This window comes from Lotus japonicus, chromosome 1 (assembly GCF_012489685.1).
Source record: "Lotus japonicus ecotype B-129 chromosome 1, LjGifu_v1.2".
In the NCBI taxonomy this organism is placed as follows: Eukaryota; Viridiplantae; Streptophyta; class Magnoliopsida; order Fabales; family Fabaceae; genus Lotus; species Lotus japonicus.
In genome coordinates this window covers 105331968-105356581 of record NC_080041.1, presented here as the reverse complement: position 1 = coordinate 105356581, position 24614 = coordinate 105331968, and the positions used below count along the sequence as shown (strand labels likewise).

At 35.1% G+C, this 24614-nt stretch overlaps 1 protein-coding gene across 1 annotated transcript; it reads right to left on the bottom strand.

Annotated features, from left to right (window-relative positions):
• Nucleotides 1-54: 54 nt before the first annotated feature.
• Nucleotides 55-9868, bottom strand: LOC130728742 (uncharacterized). The gene is made up of 8 exons (XM_057580303.1): nucleotides 7930-9868; nucleotides 7467-7821; nucleotides 5676-5760; nucleotides 5168-5224; nucleotides 3674-3733; nucleotides 3376-3597; nucleotides 1426-2925; nucleotides 55-784 (listed from the first exon to the last, which is right to left on the bottom strand). The coding sequence occupies exons 1-8, from the start codon at nucleotides 9335-9337 to the stop codon at nucleotides 458-460; spliced, it is 4014 nt and encodes a 1337-aa protein (XP_057436286.1). The 5' UTR covers nucleotides 9338-9868; the 3' UTR covers nucleotides 55-457.
• Nucleotides 9869-24614: the final 14746 nt, after the last annotated feature.

Genomic DNA, 24614 nt, shown 5'->3' with positions numbered 1-24614 from the left:
GAACTTGCTGAGAATATAAACAGCAACGAGTAATATTACTTTCTACAAAAATAGTACCCAAAAAAGGAGTGCAAGCAGATCCAATGGATGACTTGTCCATAAGTTCTTGCCTTCTATTTTGTGTATTACTTGTTGGGATAGTGAATAATTTAGTTCTATACAATTCAAAAGCTCCACCATGAACTAAAGAGAATAGAAACGATTTGTACGAGATTTCCTGTGATCATGAGCCCTTGAACACTTGCCAATGAGCACATATTTACAGGATGGCTTGAACCCGTGCCAGTGATAGTACAAAATTTTCACTGTAGTGCCTAAGCCACTATCATGATCAACAAAAAAACAAGTTCAGTTAGTTCAGATGGTGGCATGGTATATCAATCAACCGCCTTTCTAATTACAGTCTCTATCAACAGGAGTCAATCCTATTTGCATTCACGTTGCCATAACACACCAATCAACCATCTTCACGGTTAACATCATAGCTTGATTTTTCAACACTCGCTTGAGGACCTGCGCTTCGCTGTTGTGCTATGTGCATGGGATGTCTCGCCTCTGTGACTGCTTTACAAATTGTGGAGTTTCTGGAAGCAGTATCTTCTTCCGCAATCGTATCTGCCCCCCGTTGAAGCATGGCCTTGGGGAATTCAAAATTATCTGTTGAACTTGAGTCTAAACTTAACCATGAATTCTTATTTTTCCCATCCTTTCCCTCTCTAGTCAGACCCATATCTAGCGTAGCAATATTTGTAACTTGAGTGCCAGGATTGTCCCTTGGGACCTCCTAATAACAAGTTAAAAAACAAGGTTATAAGGGAAGAAAAAGGAAGTTAAGAAAATAGCTGACAATATGAATTAGCATCGTAGAAGAATAATTGGATGCTGAATATTAGCTTAATACAGGACTATAAAGCAAAGAAAATGACCAACCACTACCGAGCACAAGAAGGTTTAAACCAACCTAAGTAATTAGATAAAAGTCAAACAACTATAGAAGTTTCCTTGGTGTATATGTGCTCTAGCCCTTTGAGTTTAGTACTTGGCTCGGCCAGTAGAGCTGAGAGCCTGATAAGGATAAAAAATAAATCTCAAATTTGCCTGCTTAAGATAAGGATCACCGTGTTGCCACTGATTGACTGATATAATTAATTACCATTTAGCTTCACATTCAGTAGTATGGACTATATTGTAAAATATCTGATGAAAAGTTGAAAGCTCATACTAAAAATTAATCCCTGGTAGTTCAAAAAAAAATTATTCAGTTTCTATTTCATTTTGGAAGACTGGAGTGAAAAAATTAAAATTATATAAGAGAAGAATTATGTTATGTTTCCCCATCACTGAAATTTGCAAAATGTATTTCTCCTCAGAATTGAATTTGTAATTCCACACACTACAAGCTAACTGAAAAGATAAACTAAATACCTTATTTTGAACCTTGAGAGCGTTTTCGCTGCCTGAACCATCCTCTCCCTCAGAATCGTCCATCTCCTCACACTCAAACTCTACATGTTCTTCAATATCTTCCTCAGAATCACTTAGCTCTTCTTGCTCCATCACTATCCCAGGATGAGACTGATCACCTACGTCATCTACGTCATATCTGGTGATGTTATCATCAGGAACAACCAAAGGGGCGCTTGAAGTAAGCTCACAACAGCTAGTTGTAGGATTCTCAACACCCTGCTGACGACACGGAACACTATTCTCTTGACATTTCATTGCTGTTCCACAAGTTGATGCAGTTTTCTTCGACCCTATTGGATCTTGAACCTCTAGCTGTTTACTTTTCACAGATTTCCCATTTCTAGATACAGAACTTAGATGAATATCCAAGTCAAGTTCATTGGATTTGTCATTAAGGCCAGAAGATCTATTGGCTGTAGCTAGCACACCACTATTAACTAGGGATTCAGCCTGAATATCATCAGAACAGGCTTGTGACTGTGTATCATTAAATTTCTGCAACAGTGGGTGAAAATCAATGCCTGCTGACCGTAACATGGAATTCTTTGACCTCAAGGACTTACTAGCACAATCAATGGAGCTTTGTTTCTGTGAACTATGGAAGAGACTGAGATTCAATTGTGGTTGGCTTCCTGAAAAAAAGCTGAAGGAACTAGAAGTGCCAGAACTAAATTTCAATGGATAATAAGGGATGTTGCCCTCATTAGTGGCCTGGAACAAGAGAGGATGCATTTGGAGTTCAGAACAAGTGCTCTTTTCTGCTACAGTCGATCTACCTTCAGCAGTTCCAGACCTTTCTACTTGAGAACCAGTGACACTGCCATTCAGCACAGGTCCTGCACCTTCAACTGGATGAGCGGTTCCATATTTCTCACCATGAGGAATTTGAGAAGCAATGTTATCTATTCTACAACCAGTGACACTACCTCCGGGAGGATACATCTTAGATGTTCCACACTGAAATCCTTTAAAAGCAGTCTGAGAAACTACACGAACAGATGGAGGGAGATTTACAGGGGGCAAGTCTGGAGCTAATATCACAAGGTGAGCATTGTTTACCTTACGAGACCGATAGGGCCGATAATAGTAATTGGTGCTAGAGGTAAAAACAGAGTTTTTAGGATTATCGGCACAAGGAGCACCTTTTGTGCCACTCCTCTCAGATGTAGTGTGAAAAAGCTGGGGAAACTTGGGTGTAAATGGAAATGCATGTTGATAATTCTGATGTTGAACTTTTCCACTTAAACCATAATCATTAATAGCTCTGTAAAATTGAATATTCTCTCGGGAAACAGCATCACGAGCAAGGTTTCCTTCTCCAGATGTAGAGGAAATGTGTTCAGAATAAGTACCAGCAGATGTGTCTGGTCTCCAATCTGCTAAAAATGCCTGGTGGACATATGGAACATCTGAATAATCCATGCAATTCTCAGAACCCATAATTTCAGCCTCACAATCCTGCAATAAATTCCAAACAAGCCTATGAAAGTAAATCCAAAATCTGTGAATTCAAATCTTCAACAAGTTTTATGAAAGCCCAGATAAGCTAGGTGGTCAAACTAAGCCATAGGCCCATTTATCCACACTACAATGATTGATAAATCCAGCATAGAGGTGAGACTTGAGAGGTTGTTTTGTACATGTGTGTCACAACACAAATAAGAAATGTTTGAAACATATATTTACAAGCAAGCCAACATCAATTTCTGAAATGCATTTATATGAGATAAAATTGCATGAAGGTTAACTAAACGGTATATTGAGCTTCTGTATGTTAATCGTCATAAGCCATTCAGACAGTTAACAAAAACATTTTAAATGACCACAATAATATCTAATATGCAGGAAAGGCCTAATAGATAAATTTGAACACAGGCTAGGCTACTGAGATTTCAGACAATCACAAACCTCTTTATCAGATATAGCTGGCCGACTTGCTGACCTGGCAGCCTTCAACTTTCTTCTTTCTGATTCATACGATCTTCGCTTATCTTTTTTTGATGCGTCTACCTTGTATGACTTTTGAGTCCCACAAGCAACACGCCACTGGCGTGGAAGCAAGGCTGGATCTCTGTATGGAACAATAAATTGCCATACTGACATCCAATCAAATTTGTAGTGTTTAAGTCCCTGTATAATTTTTGCCATACATCAGCATGTCATTATCAGAAAACTTTCAAATTCAAGAAACTGTTCAATAAATTACCTCTTGAATGCATGCTATCTCCTCTGCAGTCAATGGGGAGGTTTTCATTCTCCGAACTGCCTGTATAGAGAAATCAGCCTAGCGTAAGGACTTCAATATTATATTAAACTTTTTATTTCAATTTTTCTACACCGTTAAAAAAAACCAAAGAGGAGAAAACTATATGACTTAAATCTTATTACTTTTCAATTTAGACTTGTAAACTTTGAGTACATGAGGTCTTATCTGGATAATGGTTGATATTTGAGACTTTGAATGATAAATCATATATCGTTACCATGAATATTCATACTTCAAATACTCAGACAATTTGACTTCCATTTCATGCTTTGCCAACCACAAATCAGATAGGTAAGATTCACGTCCATCATAATTGGCTTTTCACAATAACCATATATACATGTTACGACATTTGAGTGATTCATGTTTGAAGTACTTAGCAATAAATTTTTATTTTTTAGGCAAGTTGTTTTTGGATCTTGACATCTCGGACTGACTATGCCTCAAGCATTTTTCCTTTGACAATAAAAGTTTAAGGTAAACGACCAACATTAGTGAAGATTTATGGTGGAATCGCAACTTGTGTACCTGAAGGAAATTCTTGGATTTTGTTAGGATCCACTTGCAATGTATAAAACTTGGGTCTCACACTAGAAGTATGAGCTTCAATTGTGGGGTTTATAAGGCCTTGCGCTCTCAAACTACAACGGATAGCTTTTGCGATATGGATCTCCCAATGTTCTTATGAGTTGGTATCAGATCCTTACTCACGCCACTACCATTGCAGTGTTCGCCAGCGACTAGTCAAAGGGACTAGTGCACAGCCGGCCCGCGTGGGCGTCTGGGCTGTGGACTGTAGTGGGACTTTAGGATCCAATTGCAAGGTATGGGACTTGAGTCCCATATTGGAAGCATGGGATTCTAATGTGGGATTTATTAGGCTTTGGGCTCTCCAACTACAATGGCTAGCTTTTGTGACATGGTTCTCTCAAGTTTCTTATCAAATTTGAACCCAAGTCATGCAATTGCCACAACATAAAGATCAACCAGGTGAGCTAACCCCCATTGGCTGCCCCATGCATTATATCTGTACAACTATAGAAAGAAGTTTCTCACCATCATTGTCTATTTTTGTCTTAAAAAATTCAATATCCTATCCTTAGGAGGTTACATATTACATTTTCTGACTTGAATTTATAATTCAAACAAAAGGAAAGAGAATTGACACGTAATTTAGAAGCAGTACAAAATTTTAAAAAACAGTTGTAAATAAATAAATAAAAGTAGGATAAAACTTATAAAGAATTAGCAGATTTAGCACCACTTTTTAATTTATATGTCCATAACCAGAGGGTAAGAGAGAAGAGAGGTACAACAACCACAAACAATATTCTTATATACTTCAATTTCTAAATTTTAATCCATCAGCAATAAACACAAAAGAAAAGATATATTAATGATATTTCATTATATAGGATTAAGTATATAGATTACCTTAATTGGATTCTCTGATGCTTTTGCAGAGGACCGATTTTTCTGCCTGACAAAAATCTGTAACCAGACCATTCTGCATCATATTAGACAAGCGACAAAACTTGGGCCATCATAAAGAAAATATGAAATTGCTGAGCTAAATTGTTCAACTAATCATTACGTTTCAGTAACCAAGTGCTTTCACTGGTCCAATAACCAATTTGATTTTCAAAACATTTATTACGTTATATGTTGTATCATAACAAAAATAAAAACTGTGAGTCAAGCATATGTTGATCCCTTTATATTAAAAGATAATGATAATGCTAACAAATTTGCGAAAATGTCTCAATTCTCAAGGAAGAAAAGCACATAAGAAACTTAACAGACATGTCACATTTCTACGCCAAAAAATACCCTCCATCCACTTTATCACAAACATAGTAACAAAAATAAAACGAAGCTGCTTTAACAATCAAATTACCCAAAAAAAAGGTACTTAAAAAATTTAGTTGGGAATTGTAGTCACCTGATGTTTAGACTTGCAGGGAAGAAAACGTTGTTGAATTGCTTTCCAATCTGTATTATATTCCAGTATCCCTAAGGAAAGTAATCTGCAATAAAATCAAAAGGACGAGATGTGAACTCTATTTGTCATCAGCAATGAAAATAAATGTAGTAATAAACTCAAAAAATACAGACTACCAAAGGCAACTATGATGAGAACAGTGACTCGATATGCAAGAAAGGTGATGAATCAGAAAAAGGTATAAGCTCCAGATAACACAAAGCTAAAGAAAGACAGACAGGCAGACATCATGCTGTTAATAAGTGGCCAAGGTAGAACGGCAGCAGACTTTGCATAGCAGAAAATGGTGGCCACAATATTTATGGCGGCATGACAATCATCATGGAAATGGTAACCTGGAAGGCATTTTTGTGATCTAGAAATAGTAATATATTATTTTTGTGTAACCCACGTCACTTTGAAATTCCTATTTTGTCCAGCCCTACATCTCATTTCTTTTCCTGTGAGGAGCTTCTTCTTCTTCATTCAATTTGTGTTTATTTTTCTGGTTCTCTCAGGTATTTCCTCTCCCCACTTTCAGAATTTCTTTTCTGATTTTTCCCGTCTTCTCATCATTACAACTTCCAAAGAACAGACATATTTTTTTCACTTTTCAATTTCATCCAATTCCAAACCACTCCGTTATGAACCACTCTACTCCATCAACTTAAGAACACCCAAACATATGCATTAATTTGCCACCTTATGAAACCTAACTTCTGTTATGTTTGTTTTTCAGTTCACAAGATTTTCAATGCATCTAAATGGAAAAGTTGCAACTAGCTTGAGATTGTATGTTGGCCACTTACAGAAATAACAGGCATGGTCTGTTGCAATGCAGCACGGTCTGTTGCAAACATACATTCAACCACCATAAAACATACATTTGAATATGCCTGTTATTTCTGTAAGTGGCCAACATACATTCAACCACCATAAAACATATTTAAATGCAGCACGGTCTGCTACTCCTAGACATAACAGCGTGATTTTCTATGCTTTTCTTTATCTTATTAAATAAGACCTTGAGTTCTTAACTGAAATTTCTAGAAATTAAGCTTTGGTTGTACTAAAACAATCATAGTTAATACAATCTGTTTTTCATTCAAGCGAGAGAAGATGGACATCCCAATACAGTCTTGCCAATTTTAAGGTTCATGTCCACTCAGACACATTAATCCAACAACTACATCAATTAATTTTAACTTTGATAATTAACACGCACAACATTAAAAGTTAAGCTCACAACAGCATTACATCCAAGAGTCGTGGCCACTTACAGAAATAACAGGCATGGTCTGTTGCAAAAACATTGACCTTAGGGAAGTTTTAAATAGAAATTCAAAGATTTTATTCTGAGGCATTTTACCTCCAGGCTCCAACTCTTGTACTAAGAAGAGATATTATTGGTCAAACTCAGATTGCGTTACAGGGATATTACTATTAGGGTAGAAGACAACCTATAGATTCTGTACAATATTACATCTGCCATGGACACTTGCAGATTTAAGAAGCATTCTGTATGTCAAAAAAAATTTAAACCTGTCTAGGCTATAGGTAGTTCTTCTAAAGTTTTCGCTTAAACTTTAGACCTCCAGGTTACTTATATACCTACATAGATACCCCAATGTAAACATGGACATATGTAATGAATGATAATATTAATGGCACATAAAAAAAAGGATCAAGCATTTTCATAGTAAATCATTTAATATAGTTGGTTAGCTGAAAGAGGAGGAATATGCAACTTACTCATCCTCTGAATCAGTGAAAAGTATCCTGTTCACAACGGCTGGTGGGGGAGGCTTATGTGGGAATAATTCTGGATTGAACAAGTCCGAAAAAAACCTTTGAGTTAACTTAGCCACTTCCTTCGGTACTAAAGCACTTGACTGCTTGGTACTCTCAACAAGCATGGCAGCCAATGTTTTCTTAGGCTGTTGTTGACCAGGCGAAGTTGAGACTGCCCTTACTGCTCCAGGGATGGTTCCACTGGAAACTCCGGTGCTAGCTTCAGTAAATGATGAAGAAGAAGGAAAGAGAGGTTCCTTTTCAAAGCTAAACTCACAACCAGATTCAATATATCGCTTTCGAAACTCTTGGGAAGCTGTAAAATGAATTTCAAACCAATGCTTCAGTATGCAAAAGTCATGCTCGTGAACCACTATAGAATGGAAAAGCATGAAGAAACCATAAAATCTGTAATATGACCTACCAGAATAAATGCCGTTTACATATCGTCTTACAAAATTAAGAGGAGAAACATCTAGAACAGAATGTACAGAAGGAACCCGCAAAGTACTCTCAATGTCTTGAAAACAACTTCTTTGCCTGTTCAAATCTTCAGAGGAGCTCTGATTGGATTGAGAAAAGCACACACTTTGTACATCTTGTGTAGAAGCAGATGCTTTGGTCAATTGGCCTGGGACAAATTTGGAGGTTCCATTGGACGCAGATGTACAAGCAAAAGATGGAGTAAAGCAAACAGTGGGATATGGCATTCCCTTCGAAGCTAATACTTCATCGCGTTTGTGAAGCATCTCAAACAGCAAACTTTGAACTTGAGAAGCAGTGTGTTTCTGGGGAGGATCAAGAACCGACAGAGAAAATACCTGAATAAGAAGTTGCACATGCTCATGTATCAAACTGTGTAATTGGCCAATCTGTGCGGGAGTAAACCCATTGACAGGAGCATTTCCAGAAGCAGAAGATTGAAAGCTCGGATTAGCTTCAGGCATCAAATCTTTCCCTGAAGCTGGGGGTTCATTTTGCCAATTAGGTAAGATGGGGCGAAGTGGCCTCTTGAACTGTCCTAATGGTTTCCTCTCACTTTGGGCAGAGACCTTTCGGCGCTTATTTTGCCTGGTCTCTGGCCGTCTTCCAGACCCATCATACTCTTTTTGGGTTTTTACCACTGCATTATCATCGCCATCACTCTCCAGTAACTCTTCAAGCTCTATCTCAAAGTCTGCATCATTATCCTCATCTTCATCATCAGGATTTTCATTTCCGTGAGTTGAAAGACCATCACCATCTCCATCCTGTAATACAGCTGCTAGAAATTTTTTATACTCTTCCTCATCATCAGCATTCTGAATATCATCATCATCATCAGTTTCTTGAAGAAAGGTCTCAAGTTCATCCAGAGTAAAACTTGCCAGTGAATAACGAGCTCTGGTGCGCTTACAGATAGCATCATCACTATCTATGTCAATTACTGGGCTTCGGGGCTTCGTTGTTTTGTTTAATTCCCCTCTCCTAAAACCATTACCATCAGTCAAACTAGTCAAGCCATTGTCCTTCTCCTGATTAGCCTCTGATTGAGAGATCATACCTGGTGACTGTAAAACAATTTCCTCCTCACCATGCTCAGAATCTACAGTAGCACAGTTTTTCTCCTTTGACAACTCCGCACTCGCACTATTGACAACATTACCATCCAAGCCATCAACTTCAGAGCTCAAACTAGAAGATGCTTCGTGTGAAGAGGTTCCCTTTAAAAAAGGATTAAAATCTGCATCTTCATCTTCTTCCCCCTCTTCATCCTCCTGTTCTTCTTTATCTTCCACATGTTTCAAAATCCTATCACCGCTGTCACTACGAGAGACTTCATTCTGATTCATGTCAAAGCCAACTTTGGTTGACTGTGCACTTGAGCCTGATGGTACACTACTATCAGTGTGCTACCACACAACCTAGTTTTCTTCCAGATTCCAATGTACACAGACAATGTTCAAGTAAACCCAGAAAATTCCTTAAGAAACAGTGCTTTTGAAAAACCAATTAGCGAAAATTTCACACCAAATCAAAAAAACCAGATCGGCAAGTGAACATTGAATACAGACTCAAAACGAAAAGCGAATTGGCTAAATCGAGCGTGTAACACAAACCAACGAACACAGAACAAGCATCGTGAATATAGCAAAAAAGAGGAATCAAATTACGCAGCAGAAGGTTAAACCCTAGCTAGATTCTCGGAAAAACCACAGAGGATAAGAGTTCTAGAAAGATCAGTGTTGAGCTATGGGGATATCGATAATGGAGAATTTGAAGAAAACACAGAGCGTGCAGGAATTGCAAGGAGTGAGAAGAAGAGATGATGAAGAAGAACCCTAGAGCTCTTACCTGAGTCGATAGCCACTGAAAGTTTGCAACAGAATGGTCTGTAGAAGCAGCTAAGGCTTATATAAAGGCAAGGTTTGTAAAGGAGCCGAGCCTAGCTTCTTCCATTAAGCGTGAAGTTACTAAACTGTCCCTGCCCTCGATATCTTTCTTTGTGTATTGCAGTATTGATGAGTTAGGGGTAGGGTTATGACAAGTTTAGATTTTCAATTGTTAATATAGAAAAGGCTTAATCCTCAAATTAGTCCTTGTCTTTGTCTCGTCGTCTGATGTAAGTCCTGACCGGAAAAATTTGTGGAATACGTCCTTATTTTTGCAAAACGTCTTAGTCCTCGGGACTCCGGCTAGTGATGAAATGGCATGATGATTGTGTTAATGAAGCTGACGTGTCATAAAAAAAAAGTTATTACACATTAGAAATTTTTATTTTGTTTACAAAAATAAAAACAATTAACAAAACTAACCCTAAAATTTAATTAATCAAAATAATTAACAAACTAACCCTAAAAATTAAAACAATCGACCAAAAGTTTTGGTTGAATTGTGCTCATTTTTCACAATCACAACCCAACACCTCCCATTGTCAATTTCTTCATCTCGCCAGTTTCAAAAAAAAAATCTGCTTTTATCCATTTCTTCTCCAACCTTACATCCACAGATCTTATATCACAGACATGCTTCCATGTTTCTTGTTTCACCTTGCTTCAATCCAAATCTTGCCTCAACCCAGATCAGGCTTCAACCCTGATCTTATATGGCAACAATCGATCCTCCTTTTACTGTCTTCTTGAGGAATCTTGCTTCACCGCCATCATCGTTTGCCTTCTCGGATCTCTACTTTATTCCAGACCCACAAGAGGCACTGTGGACTAGATCTGGGTTGGGGTTTTGGGGTTCTATGGGGATTGTTGGTGGTCGGGGAGGTGACACAGTGTGGTGGCTCTATATGTTCTGTTGTTGCTTGTGGTTCATTTATGGGTTTGTGTTTTGGGGTTTTGGAATTTTCTGGGTTTTGGGGGTGGTGGCTCAGTGTGGGTGGCGTTGGAGGCGGTGGCTCGGTGCATTTTGTTGCACCGTGATGGAGAAGAAGAAGAAGACGAAGGTGAGGGGTGGAGATTTGCGATTTGCGAAGGTTGAATATGTGGCTGCCTGGGTTCGATTTGGGGTTCGCGGTTGAGCAGAAGAAGTCGAAGGGAGGTGGCAACACTACTGGTAGGAGTGTGAAATTTGGGTTGGATTTTACCAAAAATTGTGATTTGGATTTGATGAATGAGGTTTCTGCTGCTGCGGCTTCTTTGTTGCTCCTCCTCCTCGTCAGCAAGCTTGATGAATGAGGTTCATGGTGGCTGGGGTCCATCACAAGCTTCTGCGGCTTTGTTGGCTGGGTTTGGGTGTGGTCTCTTGATGAATGAGGTTCATGGTGGCTAGGTTTGTTGAAGGTGAAGATGAAAGATTGATTATTTAGATTTTTGTTGTTGATTCTGGGTTTGTTTTGGGTTTGGGGAATTTAATACTTGGAGATGGTGATGAGATTAAGATGAAGGACATAGGAAGATGAAGATGATTTCTATGAAGATGAAGATGATTTAGGGTTAATTTGGGGAATTGATTTTGTTCATTGATTTAGGATTATATTTGTTATATTAGTTATATGTTTGCTAATTAAATTAAAATTTATGATGTGTTTTTTTTTTTAAAAAAAAATTCCACATAGGCTTCATTTACACAGTCACCATGTCATTTTATCACTCGGGCTCCGGCGAGGATTGGCTCCATACGTTTTGCAAAAATGGGGACGTATTCCACAAATTTTTCCGGTCAGGGACTTACATCAGACGGCGAGACAAAGAAAGGGACTAATTTGAGGATAAAGCCTATAGAAAAAGACATAATGATTTTGCCAAAAAAATATATATATAATAATTTTGTAACTAATATTTATAATTTTATATGCATACATTTTTATAATTTCTCTATTATTATATTATATAGGTAAGAGATATCTACTACTACTTAAAACAATCCCTTGGAATCACTATTCCTAAGAAAGGTTTCAATCCTGACCGTTTATTTAAATTGTTTTGTTTATTCTGATTCAATCTTGGCCTTTGGTTTATAGCAGATTGTTGGCCCCACCCTAATATATCTCCCATGTTTCTTTTGTTGTCTCTCACCTTCGTTGTGCTATTGCTTCCCCTTCGATGTCGATTTTTCCCCTTTCTGACCTAATCGCGTGTTTCGTTTCCTTTTTTCTTTCTTTTACCTAATCGCATGCATCTGTAATGAAGGAGAACAGTGTGTTGAGCCCTTTTGCTCTTCAGTTTGTGTACTTCCGATGATCTCACCTTCTGTGCTGGCGATTAGTTTGGTGGAAGGTGAAGACTGTGGGTTTCGCTTTGATTCCGACAAAGATTGTCATAGCTAGCAGGCTCTCTCACTGTATATCATCTGATTTTTGGGAGCAGTTGGGGGTTAATTGTAGTTGTTATAGTTTCCAGAAGGAGAAGGTCAGTTTCTTTGATTTGGGTTTTCCAGTGATTGTGATTGATGCAAGATTTCGTTTGTTTTAATTTTTTTTTTGTTGAATCCATGCTTTTTTACTTGATCAAAATGATAATTGTTACAATTTAATGTTGAAGTAGAACTTTGATTTGTCAGTAGAAGAGACTTTGATTTGTCAGTAGAAGAGAAGAATTATAAGCAAATTTTGTCAGGTCACTGGTATTGGCAGTGTTCCAGCAATTTACTTGCTGGCATCCTTCCAATTATTTAATTTGAAATGACCTAGAGTTCTCACTTTGTATTTGTCTATAAATACTGATGTTGTATGGTATGTTTGTTGTTCTTGCTCATTTCCTGGTTTGATTTTGGTATTGCTTTTGCTCCATTGCTACATATCTTCATATCTGATATATCTCTTGTGTCTAAATCTTAATTATGGCCTTTACTGCTGGTCCGTTCAATCCCCTGAGTTGTTTATTTCCTGGAAAAGACACATGGAAAATTAAGGTTCGTGTTCTTCGTCAGTGGGAGATGTTTCCTATTGGTGATTCTTCAAAGCCTTATGTCATTAACCTTGTCTTGATTGATTCACAGGTTTGTACTATCGTTGTTATTTGTTCAAATGTTTTGTTGTATTGTGTTCTTTGTAGTAGTAGTATGTAGTAGATAATAGATATTAATTGTTGTTTTGTTGTGTAGGGTGTTAAAATTGAGGTTTTCATTAAGAAGAACTATATTCCTAAGTTCAGAGGTCAATTTATGGATGATGAGGTTTACAAGATCACTTATTTTGGTGTTGTTCAAATTTCTGGAGCATTTCGTGCCTCTGATAATGAGCATAAGATAGTATTCAATTCAAGGACACTTGTGGTGCCTGATTTCTTTGATTCAATCCCAACTGTTGGGTTAACACTCAAGAATTCTGCTTATATTGCGGCAACTTTGGGTGAATCTGATTTTCTGATAGGTATATTTTGTGGTTATTATTATTTTAGCTAGAAAGTGTTTTGTCTGAATTTTGTCCTTACTAAAACCTTCAATGTTTGTTCTTCATATTTTATTGGATTACTTACATCAGTTTCAACTGAAAGGCAGTATGTTAAATCTGGGAACGTTACAAGGAAGATTGAGCTTGATTTCATTGATGACAAGTAATATGATTGCATGTTATGATAGTTCATTGTTTATTTGTGTTTGATAATTATTTGATTTGATATTTGATATTTATTTGTTTGCAGGGGTCAAGTGAGATGTGCCCTGTTTGGTAATTATGTCGACATTGTAAAGGATTTTGTTTCCAATGCTGGGGTTGGATTACCAGTTGTTGTTGTGCAGTTTGCTAAGATTAAGTCATTTAGGGGTACATTTTTTTCCTCTTAGTGGATTTCTTTGATCTGATTTCCATTTATTGTGTTGTTTGTTATGCTATTATAATTTGTTAATTGTTAAATGTTAGTTGTTAATTGTTGTATAATTTGTTTTTTAAGTATATGTGATGTTGTTATTCAAAATGTGATGAATGACACCCAGCTTCTTTGGGATCCTATTATCCCTGAGGTTGCATCATTCAGGGCTGGGTATTGTCTTAATAAGTTCTAATTTTTCTTTGTAGTTATTTAAGTATTTCTTACTTTGTGTTTGAAGTTATTGTAAGCATAAATTGGAATCCATATATGATTATAGAACACCAAATAGAATGAGATAGATTGCGTACCTGACAAATCATGAACGGAATAAGGATTCTTGTTTTCATCACCGGATCTTGTAACAGTCAAGTGACTGAAAGTGACTAGGTCTTCCTCTGTATCTCACACTCCCTTTCACAACTCTCAATGGGGCGCCAAGCTGTGGAGCCAGATTAGATCAGTGATTACAGAGGGGACCTAGCCAACATATAGTTAACCCTAGTCCCTTCCCATCACGGGCCTATAGGTTAAGGCCTACACTGTAGTCCACACTTATCAATACAGATATCCAAGCCCAAATAAATAGATTACTTAACTAATTAAGTTGGCTTACATATGCACTTCTCTGGATCATGAATTAGCCCGTTTTTATTAAAACAAAAACTGCAATTGATTGAAGCCCACAAGAATTAATAAATAATTCTTACATTCTCCCACTTGGGCAAAATCAATTGCATAATTTATATTTTGAAAAACATTTTAAAAACGACTCTCGGGCTAATGACTAATTTTGTTATGTGGCCACATTTTGAAAACACATGACCCAATGTGCGATATCTGAGACTCTGTCCAACTAAAGTAAAGTAATATCGAATCATGGTGGTCATCATAACATTTATTGGTATATGACCTTCCATGGTTACAAACATCACTGACTTCGTCGACTAGTCATTAGTGTGGAGTGTAGCAAGAAAATAACATCCCAATGTGATCCAACAGCCAAACTGTTATTTTCTTTGCCGGTCCTACCGATTTCTCTCAAATGCCTTAAAGCCAAAGAAATCGTATGGTTCTTAGAACCATCATGCCTCAGCTCCAAACTGACGTCGACCACCGGCACAGAGGTCTCATTGACGTCGAGCTAAAATACCATTTTCTCTCAAATGCATTAGAGCCAAAGAAATTGTATGGTTATTAATACCATATGCCTCAGCTCCAATCTAGTGTCGACCACCGGCATAGTGGTCCCATCGACACCAAGCTCAATATTATAACTATGCCTCAGCTCCAATCTGGCGTCGACCATCGGCATAGTGGTCCCAACGACTCCGAGCTCAAAATATCATTATGCCTCAAACTCTAATGTCGTCCACAGGCATGATGATCCAACAACATAGAGTTCCAATATGCCACAGACTCCCAACTGGTGTCTACCACGGGCATGGTGGTCAAAAACACCGAGTCCCAATATGCCTCAGCTCCAAATTAGCGTCGACCACCGGCACAGAGGTCCCAATGACGCCGAGCTCCTAATATTTAGTATGCCCCCAAACTTTATTCTGGTGTCAACCATGGGAACGATGGTTCTGACAACACCGAGTTCCAAGATTTTGCAATTGATATACATAAACATAAGCATATGTAATGATATATAAAATTAAACAATAATTGTATTATCAATTGCTTAGAACACATGTCAACCCAACACTATAAGTGTCCAAGGATAAATGTTTAACATGACAATATTAATACGATGCTCCCACTAACCAAGCATATCAAAAGAACTTACCATGCCCATTTTCTCAATATACATGGCTCATAAACACCATGGGCCTAAGTCCTTTGGTTATGGGACTAAACAATACACATTTGGTATCAATTTGTTCAACTAATGTATCTTTATTTCTCAAAATATATTTGACATCAAATGCTTCACATGAAAAGGTTCAAAATCACTACAAAATATCACTATCGCATACTATTTGTCAATAGAATAACTACAAAATTCTTTACATGAAGTCATGTCTCAATTTCCTTAACAAATCAACTTACTAGCATATTGTAATATAGTATGCATCATTACACGTGCATTACCAACATACTCTAAGAGATATTATAACAAATTTATTACTCAAATTCTTGACATCAAATAATGACTTTGGTCATATTCCTCCCACTGATGTCAAGATCCTTACTATATCTAATTAATATGAGTAATCATTTAACACAAGTATCTCAATGCTCAATTTCATAGTAGATCTTAAAAATAAGGGAAAAAATTGAAAAGGAAAATTTCAATGAAAATTTCTTAACTAAAGGACAACCTCTTATTCTCCATAATTTCAAATAAATGGATAAGATCAATATTAACTTTGAGACTTTAATATAGAGTATCTAACCTTTTATATCCAGTTGAAGCAACCTCTACTATTACATATTATCATCTAGGAGCATAAAACTCTTCAAGCTCTTTATCTCCTTGCAAGTGCTAAGAAAGAAATTCACCTAAATTACTACACATGATAGCCCTCTTTGGAGAAACAGTCACATGCAACAATTTAGAGAAAAACAAGAGATATATCATAGCACAATGTCAAACAAATTGTCATTACAATCTATGTAAATGATCCACTTTGGTGATCAACTTTTACATATACTTTCACAATCAACTCAAACTGGAATCCATTCGAATAAGCACAGCAAGATATATAGCTTTAATCAACATAAGCTATCTTAATGAGGCAAACATTAGTACACATTCTCCTTTGGGCAGAAAGTACACACCAAGGTCGCAACCAAGGCCAGAACCTCAAATGAAGTTACTCAATGAGCATACATTGGATTTGAAAATTCATCCCCTTTGGGCAGATAAATTTTCTAAGCCAATGCACCCCTAATAACTACATTCATAAATTTTAAGGATATGCTACTCAATGAGCATACACTAGGTTTAGAAATCTACCCCCTTTGGGCGGATAAACCTCCTAGACCAATGTACCCCCAATAGCTTCATCCATAAGTCAATCTCAATCAATCACTACATAAATAACCCTCTTTGGACAGGCAAAGGCATGAAGTGATTGAAAATATTCCTCAAACTACAAAGAGACTTATATAAACTAAAATGAGTAATCTCACTTTGGTGGTATCACACATAATAATTCATAAAAGTTCTTGCATAGGAATTTTTATTTTTATTTTTTTTTGCCAAGATCATCACTCAGTTCAAGCCAATGTGCAACCATAAATAAACATTCTTGGTCATGAATTCAAATAGCATTCTAAATAAATTTTGTAGTTGCATAGCTCAAATAGAAGCCCACAACCCAATAAAATTGCAAACCAAGCACATAAAATAGGCTAATAGAACTCAGTTTCACCACTTAATCAAATCATAGTACACGACATTATTTTTCCAGAATATTATTTTGAAAATATCAGCTGGAAAATAAATAAAATAATTCACCTTTTATTACTCTCCATGTGAATTCTCATTATCATAAAATATGAATAAGTTTACGGAGAAAACGTACCTCAATGAAAGAAATAGGTGAAATATTTTACCCTTGTGCCAAGCACTTTTAGATGATGAGGTCATTCCAAGACTTTTAACCACGTGTAGTTTGCTCAAGTCTCGAAAGTGAATCAAATCAAAATTGAAGCAAATGTCATAGCATTACAATATTGCTATAAAATTATCAGTGGGGACCTTATTGAACAAATAAACATGTATCGTCTAAGTTGATAATTATCAAGATAGCTACAGAATCCATTTCCAAGAAAATTACTAAGCAAATGCATAACATTTCAAAGTAGTATTAAAGAAAAATGCACTTCTTGAGTATATATGCTCCCACTCTTTCCAACAATGATCACTATGGTCTTGGATGCTAGGCTAACTCCACTCAAATTCTTAAATATGGTAGGATATGTTGCTTAGCACCAAAATAATATATGAGGCATGATGTGCCAAAGTTCTAAATATTTCTTTAAAAGAAATATCAAAGAATGCAGCGGAAAATAAATATGAGAAAGAGATACATAGGAGACAATATATAGTCAAGTCTACCAATATCATATAACACCCCAGATTGCTAATTTAGACTTAAGTATTCCAAAATATATGTTTCATGTCACTTAAAAGAGAACATAAAAATTCATATACATCAAAGATGAAAATTTTCAAATTCTTTCACCACTAATAAATCGCATGAGAATTTAATCGTACATTATATATCGTTTATTGAGTTAAAGTAGAATATCAGAACATATCACTACATCTCCCCTTTGGAAGAGAATGCAGGACAAGACCAGTATTCTAACGTGTAAAAATTCTTCAAGAATAATTTATCTATTGAAGCCGCTCAAATCAGAAAAGCTTCACTCATAAAAACTTCTGAAAACACATCACGTGAATTAGTGCAGACAATGTTCTAAGTTCTAACTATCTTAGTAAGCTAAGCTCGAGTGCATCTTAAAGGCGAGTTGCATGTTTTAAAACTTCATAAGAAATAAAACTTATGCATATTGAATGCCATAACCAATTAGAGCTGATAGATTAATGGATTTTTTCATTCTGACAATTCCAGAAACGTCTGCTTTGTAGTTCTAAAAAATTCTAATGAACTAAATCTAAAATATTAAAAATTACTATCAAATTCTAAGAGAACATAGCCACCCAGGGAAATACACAGGTTCCATAATTTTAAAGATGCCGGGATCAACAATCACTTTGCGGTTTCAATTCCAGAACAATTCTTAAAGTTCCAGGAAAAATTACATAGCACTTATTACGGTATACATACAAAACAAGGCGGATAGCATCACATAGGTATACAAGTTGAACTATGTACTTACATCATATTGGGAATTTGACACGGCAAATGACAATTGGATCAAAATATTACAGGATAGACAATCAATAAAATATCAAATTGAATATATAAAATATCAAATTGAATATATAAAATATCAAATTGAATATATATATATATATATATTAATTCATACAGAATTTTCGGGAGTCAAATAACAAAATTGGGTTCCAAAATCATGACCTTTATGAGAATTGGGTTTTGCATTAAACTACTTCTTATAAACTATAATCCCTTTTGTTTACAATCCTATCATCATAGCTTAATCTATTTGGATTCATGACAGTATCACATTAGCAAGAAATACACGCAGCATGTTAATTTCTTCAGATTTAGCACTGAACTTTAATTTCAAATATCATCCCTCTCTTCAAAATTACTTTCATAATTTGCAAATAAAAAAGTTCTTGAAGAACTAGAGTTCAGTTTTCACTTTCACCGATTGAAAGACAAAATATTATTGGTGCTATATGATTTTGCTTGGAACCATGAGTGGGGATTCAAATAGCAAGTGCAAGCTTTTGAGATTTTAAACAATTCATGAGTTTTATACCAAGAATTATACCCTTGCTAAAAACTCCAAGCACTTAAAACCGTAACTTCAGAAACATAATCCATCTTTGTCAACGAAAAGTGGGTTCTAAAATCAAATATGGAAGCTCTGATACCACATGTAAGCATAAATTGGAATCCATATATGATTATAGAACACCAAATAGAATGAGATAGATTGCGTACCTGACAAATCATGAACGGAATAAGGATTCTTGTTTTCATCACCGGATCTTGTAACAGTCAAGTGACTGAAAGTGACTAGGTCTTCCTCTGTATCTCGCACTCCCTTTCACAACTCTCAATGGGGCGCCAAGCTGTGGAGCCAGATTAGATCAGTGATTACAGAGGGGACCTAGCCAACATATAGTTAACCCTAGTCCCTTCCCATCATGGGCCTATAGGTTAAGGCCTACACTGTAGTCCACACTAATCAATACAGATATCCAAGCCCAAATAAATAGATCACTTAACTGATTAAGTTGGCTTACATATGCACTTCTCTGGATCATGAATTAGCCCGTTTTTATTAAAACAAAACTGCAATTGATTGAAGCCCACAAGAATTAATAAATAATTCTTACAGTTATTGTTTTTCATGATCTTAATGTTGCTCTCCATTCATTCATTTTGTGTAGGTTGGCTGCCCAGGGGGTTGATTTTAATGTTCCTATTGGTGTCATTGATGGTGGGGGTCAACATGTTGCTCTTGATGAAGAGTTTCTTACAATATTTCCCCGAAAAAGTATAAATGATCTGCATTCGACTGCTGAGGTTATTTAGTTATTTCTTTTATTGTAATTGTGATGTTGTTGTTGTTTATTGGTTTAATACTTGGAGCTAATGTATTAACCAATTAATTTTGTGTAATATTTATTGTAGGAGGGTATATTTATAGTGTGTGGGCAGGTAAGTGGTCTCTTTGATGAGGAGAAGTGGTGGTATCCGTCCTGCCGGTGTCACCGAGCTGTTGGTGTTGAAGATGGAATGCCACATTGTGGAGCTTGTAAAACTTTTGTATTGGAAGTCATTCCAAGGCAAGTAAACTATGTTAATTTGGTTATGTTATGTTTTATATTATATATTATATTTTGTTTTTGTTTGATTGTTTTCTTTTTGATCTTTTGTTAGATGTTTGAAGGTTAATGAATATTTTGATTTTCTCATGTTCAGGATTAAGATTGAAGTTTCGGATGGTGAAGAATCAGCAACCTTTGTGCTTTTTGTTGCTGACAGTCAGCACATACTGCAAAGGAGCTGCAAGGATTTAGTTGCTGGTTGCAAGGTAATTTTGAGATAGTAGTGTTGTATTATTTGGTTTGCATATTATTATGTTCTTGGCATTCTATTGTTGCTTTGATATAATTCAATTTCTTTGTTTTTTTTGTATATGAAGACTGTTGTGGAATATCCTGATGTTTTAAGGTTGAGAAGACTATTGATCATGGTGTGAAGTATGATAATTCATTTAAAGTTAAGAAGATCCGTGTTAGTAGTTCTGTTATTGAAAAGTTCAAGCACGAAGTTCAGACTCCAAAGAGGGTATGTGGTGTCTTTTATGTTAATTATTTGGTCTATTTCTTTTTTCTGAGATATATATTTTCATTTCCAGTTGATTACTGAGGCATTTGGTTCCAAGTTTGCTGCTGGATCAAATGACCTTCTTCTGAATGAAAATGTTGCTGATGATTATGGTGAACTATCAGAAATTGGTCCGAACACAGTCTCACTTGATGACATATCACCAGTGGAATGTTCATCTGTTCCTTCTTCTGTTGGGATTGTTGGTGGCGGTGATGCAAGTACCTCCAGGTCTGTCAAGAGGATGAGGCTCAAGAAGGTAGTCGTTGATGTTTAGAAGACTTCTTAGTTAACTAGCAGCCTTTATGGATTTGAAATTTAGTTGTGTAATGGAATTTTTATTTTGGTATTTTGTTCAAGTCATTATCATATTTTCATTTGGCTGTTGTGGACTATTCTATGTGTATCTTAGTTTAATTTGCTAAGTTTCATATGTTGTTATTAGAACTCTGTGGTGGAACCTCTGTGGTCTATTATTTAGTATTTGTGTGGATTTGTATTTGTAATTTTGTTGTGTGTAACCAGCGTAATGTGTTGAACTGAAATGTGAATTATTTGTTTATAAGAGTTATGTTGTGTATATATTTTGGTTGTTATTTTCTGTAGGTAATCATGTTAGTATATATCTTGTTGTATTTTGAATTTTTTTTTCCTTGAATGTGACAGTTATACTACTGGGCATTTTTGTTGTAAATGTTGAGAAAATTTACTCTCATTAATAATTGGCGTTAGTCATTATTCGATTCCATTATTATCTACTATTGAGGAATACTTTTGTATTGAAAATCGTTTGTGTCAGTAGTGTTTGGAATTGTAGTTGCCTAATTCTTACGGTTTGTTATTAAGTTGTTTAGGGTTGCATCCTTAACTTTTAATTTTAATTATAACTCTGTCCTATACTTATTTTTTAAAATTCTAAGTGTTTAGTTATCTCTTTAAGTATATTTTTTGGTTCCAGTTATTTTAAAATGTTAATGCATTGTAATATTTGTTAGTAAACAAAATTTTCATAATACAAAAGGAAATGCGTATAACTTAATGGTAAGTAACTTTTCTATTCTTTGTAAGCTGGTGGTTGTGATTAAATTAGTAGTAAAGCTAGGCTAGCATTTTAACTTATTAGATTCAAATAGTTCAACTATTATTTGTAAGTATTTTTTTCATTCTTTTGAAGATTGGAATATATTTCCTTTTATTTGTCTTAGTATTTAGAGTTTATATTATTTAGCTTTGGAATTCAAATTTGAAGTGAATGTTAGGTTTTTGTGAATGTTAGCCATATTGGTACCACCAATTTTGCGTAGGGGTTGAGAAGGGTTAAGTTTGAACACGACAGGGTTCGATGCCTGTTCATCTGTGTAAGTTTCTTTTAAGCTAGGTTATCATTTGACTTGATTAGATTTAAGTAGTTTAACTATTATTTTTAAGTATTTATTGATTCACTTTGAGGATTGGAATATATTTACTATTATTTGTTGTTGTATTTTAGAATTTATATTATTTAGTTATGTAATTCAAATTTGAAGTGAATGTTAGGTTTTTGAGAATGTTAGCCTAAGTGGCACGACTAATTTGGGTAGGGGTTGAGAAGGGTTAAGTTTTGATCTGTGTAAGTTACTTTTAAGCTAGGTTATCATTTGAGTTGATTAGATTTAAATAGTTTAACTATTATTTTTAAGTATTTCTTGATCCACTTTGAAGATTGAAATATATTTGCTATTATTTATTGTGGTATTTTAGAGTTTATATTATTTAGTCCTAGAATTCAAGTTTGAAGTGAATGTTAGGTTTTTGTGAATGTTAGCCTTAGTGCTACGACTAATTTGCGTAGGGGTTGAGAAAGGTTAAGTTTGAACACGACAGGGTTCGATGCCTGTTTATCTGTGTAAGTTACTTTTAAGCTAGGTTATCATTTGACTTGACTTTATTTAAATAGTTAAACAAATATTATTTTTAAGTATTTTTTTCATTCTTTTTGAAGATTGGAATATATTTCCTATTATTTGTGTTAGTCTTTTAGAGTTTATATTATTTAGTTATGGAATTCAAATTTCAAGTGAATGTTAGGCTTTTGTGAATGTTAGCCTAAGTGGTACGACTAATTTGTGTAGGGTTGAGAAGGGTTAAGTTTGAACATGATAGGGTTCGATTCCTGTTGATATGTGTAAGTTACTTTTAAGCTAGGTTATCATTTGACTTGATTTGATTTAAATAGTTAAAAAAAATATCATTTTTAAGTATTTTTTTTTCATTCTTTTTGAAGATTGGAATATATTTCCTATTATTTGTCTTTATCTTTTAGAGTTTATATTATTTAGTTCTCGAATTCAAATTTGAAGTGAATGTTAGGCTTTTGTGAATGTTAGCCTAAGTGGTACTACTAATTTTGTCTAGGGGATGAGAAGGGTTAAATGTGAAGGGATAGGGTTCCATGCTTGTGGATTCATTATCTTTTTTATTTTTCGAAACTTTTGGCATCCCAATGTTATTAAAGTGTTTAATGCATTGTTTCTATAAAGCAATTCAGAAGATTTGATATTTTGTTTTAGGATGTTTGCTTATGTTTTTTTTTGTTAGTAGCACCTAGATTTTTTATTTCGCAGTAATAGTGATTGTTTTGGTTTATATAATTTTGTTTGTTTCATTGAAATTTAAGTGAGTAATTTAAAGACTATTTATTTAACAAACTCTATCCATGCTTGGTTGGAAGTTGGTTGGAGGGTTCTTTAGAAAAAGAACGTAATATTGATGATTTTGTCCTAGGATAGGAAGATAATTCGTTTCTTTGATAGCTATCTTATGTGTTCTAACTAATTGATTTGAACAATCTTGGTGTACAAATTGTTGATTAACTCAAAGCTCATAAGCTTTATCATTGAAATCCATATTATCAACATAGAGCGTCTCAACAAGTTGCAAACATGACACTTTACAAATTAGATGGTAAACACTAGCAATCGATAACACATGATATGATGAGAGAGAGCAAAATTATTAGCTAAGGAAGCTTATGTTAATTGTTATTGGTGATGAACTCTCTTATCTAGATAATATTGTTATTTCAATGAGTAAAATGTTTTTAATATTTTGGTGTGTATATTTTTAATAAATATAGTTTTTAAATTTGTTAATATGTTTTATTATTATTTTCTATTAGTTGTTAGTTGTTGAAATGATTGTTTTTTAAATATTTCTTTAAACTTATACAGTTTTTAGTTGAATTATTAATATATTTTTTTATGTGTTTTATATATTAAGTTTTCTAGGATTTAAGTTATTGTTTTTTTTTTGAACGAGGATTTAAGTTATTGTTGTTATTTTGTAAGTATGAATTGAGTTGTATATTGGATTTTATATAGTTTTTTTAGTAATAAAAACTGAGGTGGGTTATCTATTCTGGTTCTTGGATCATTCTATTTTGGGCTTTGTTATGGCCCTGTTTTGAATTCATATTGGGCTTTAGGTTATTTCTGATTTTTCTTATCAGTAGTCTAATAAGTAGTTAATTATTGTTTCATGTTTCTCCTATTTCCTCCATTAATTTACCCTAAAATTTCATATTTTTTTTCCGACTTTCCTGATAGATTTCTCTGCTTTGTTTCTTTCTTGGGTTGAATCGAAATTCGCTGGGGTGTGTTGTCGTTTATGGTTATTTTCGTTTTTCCCTGTACTTGATCTCTTCTGATTCAAATGGAGAAGGCAAGCTTTTGCACAGTATTTGTTGCTGATCATTTCATTTGTTTCCAACCAGAATGTAGATTTTGTTTGAGTTATAATGTTTCCAGGTATGATATCTACCCCCTGTTTTGATTGTACAACTTACTTGTACTAAACCAGTCAGTAATGATGGTTATCTTCTGTCT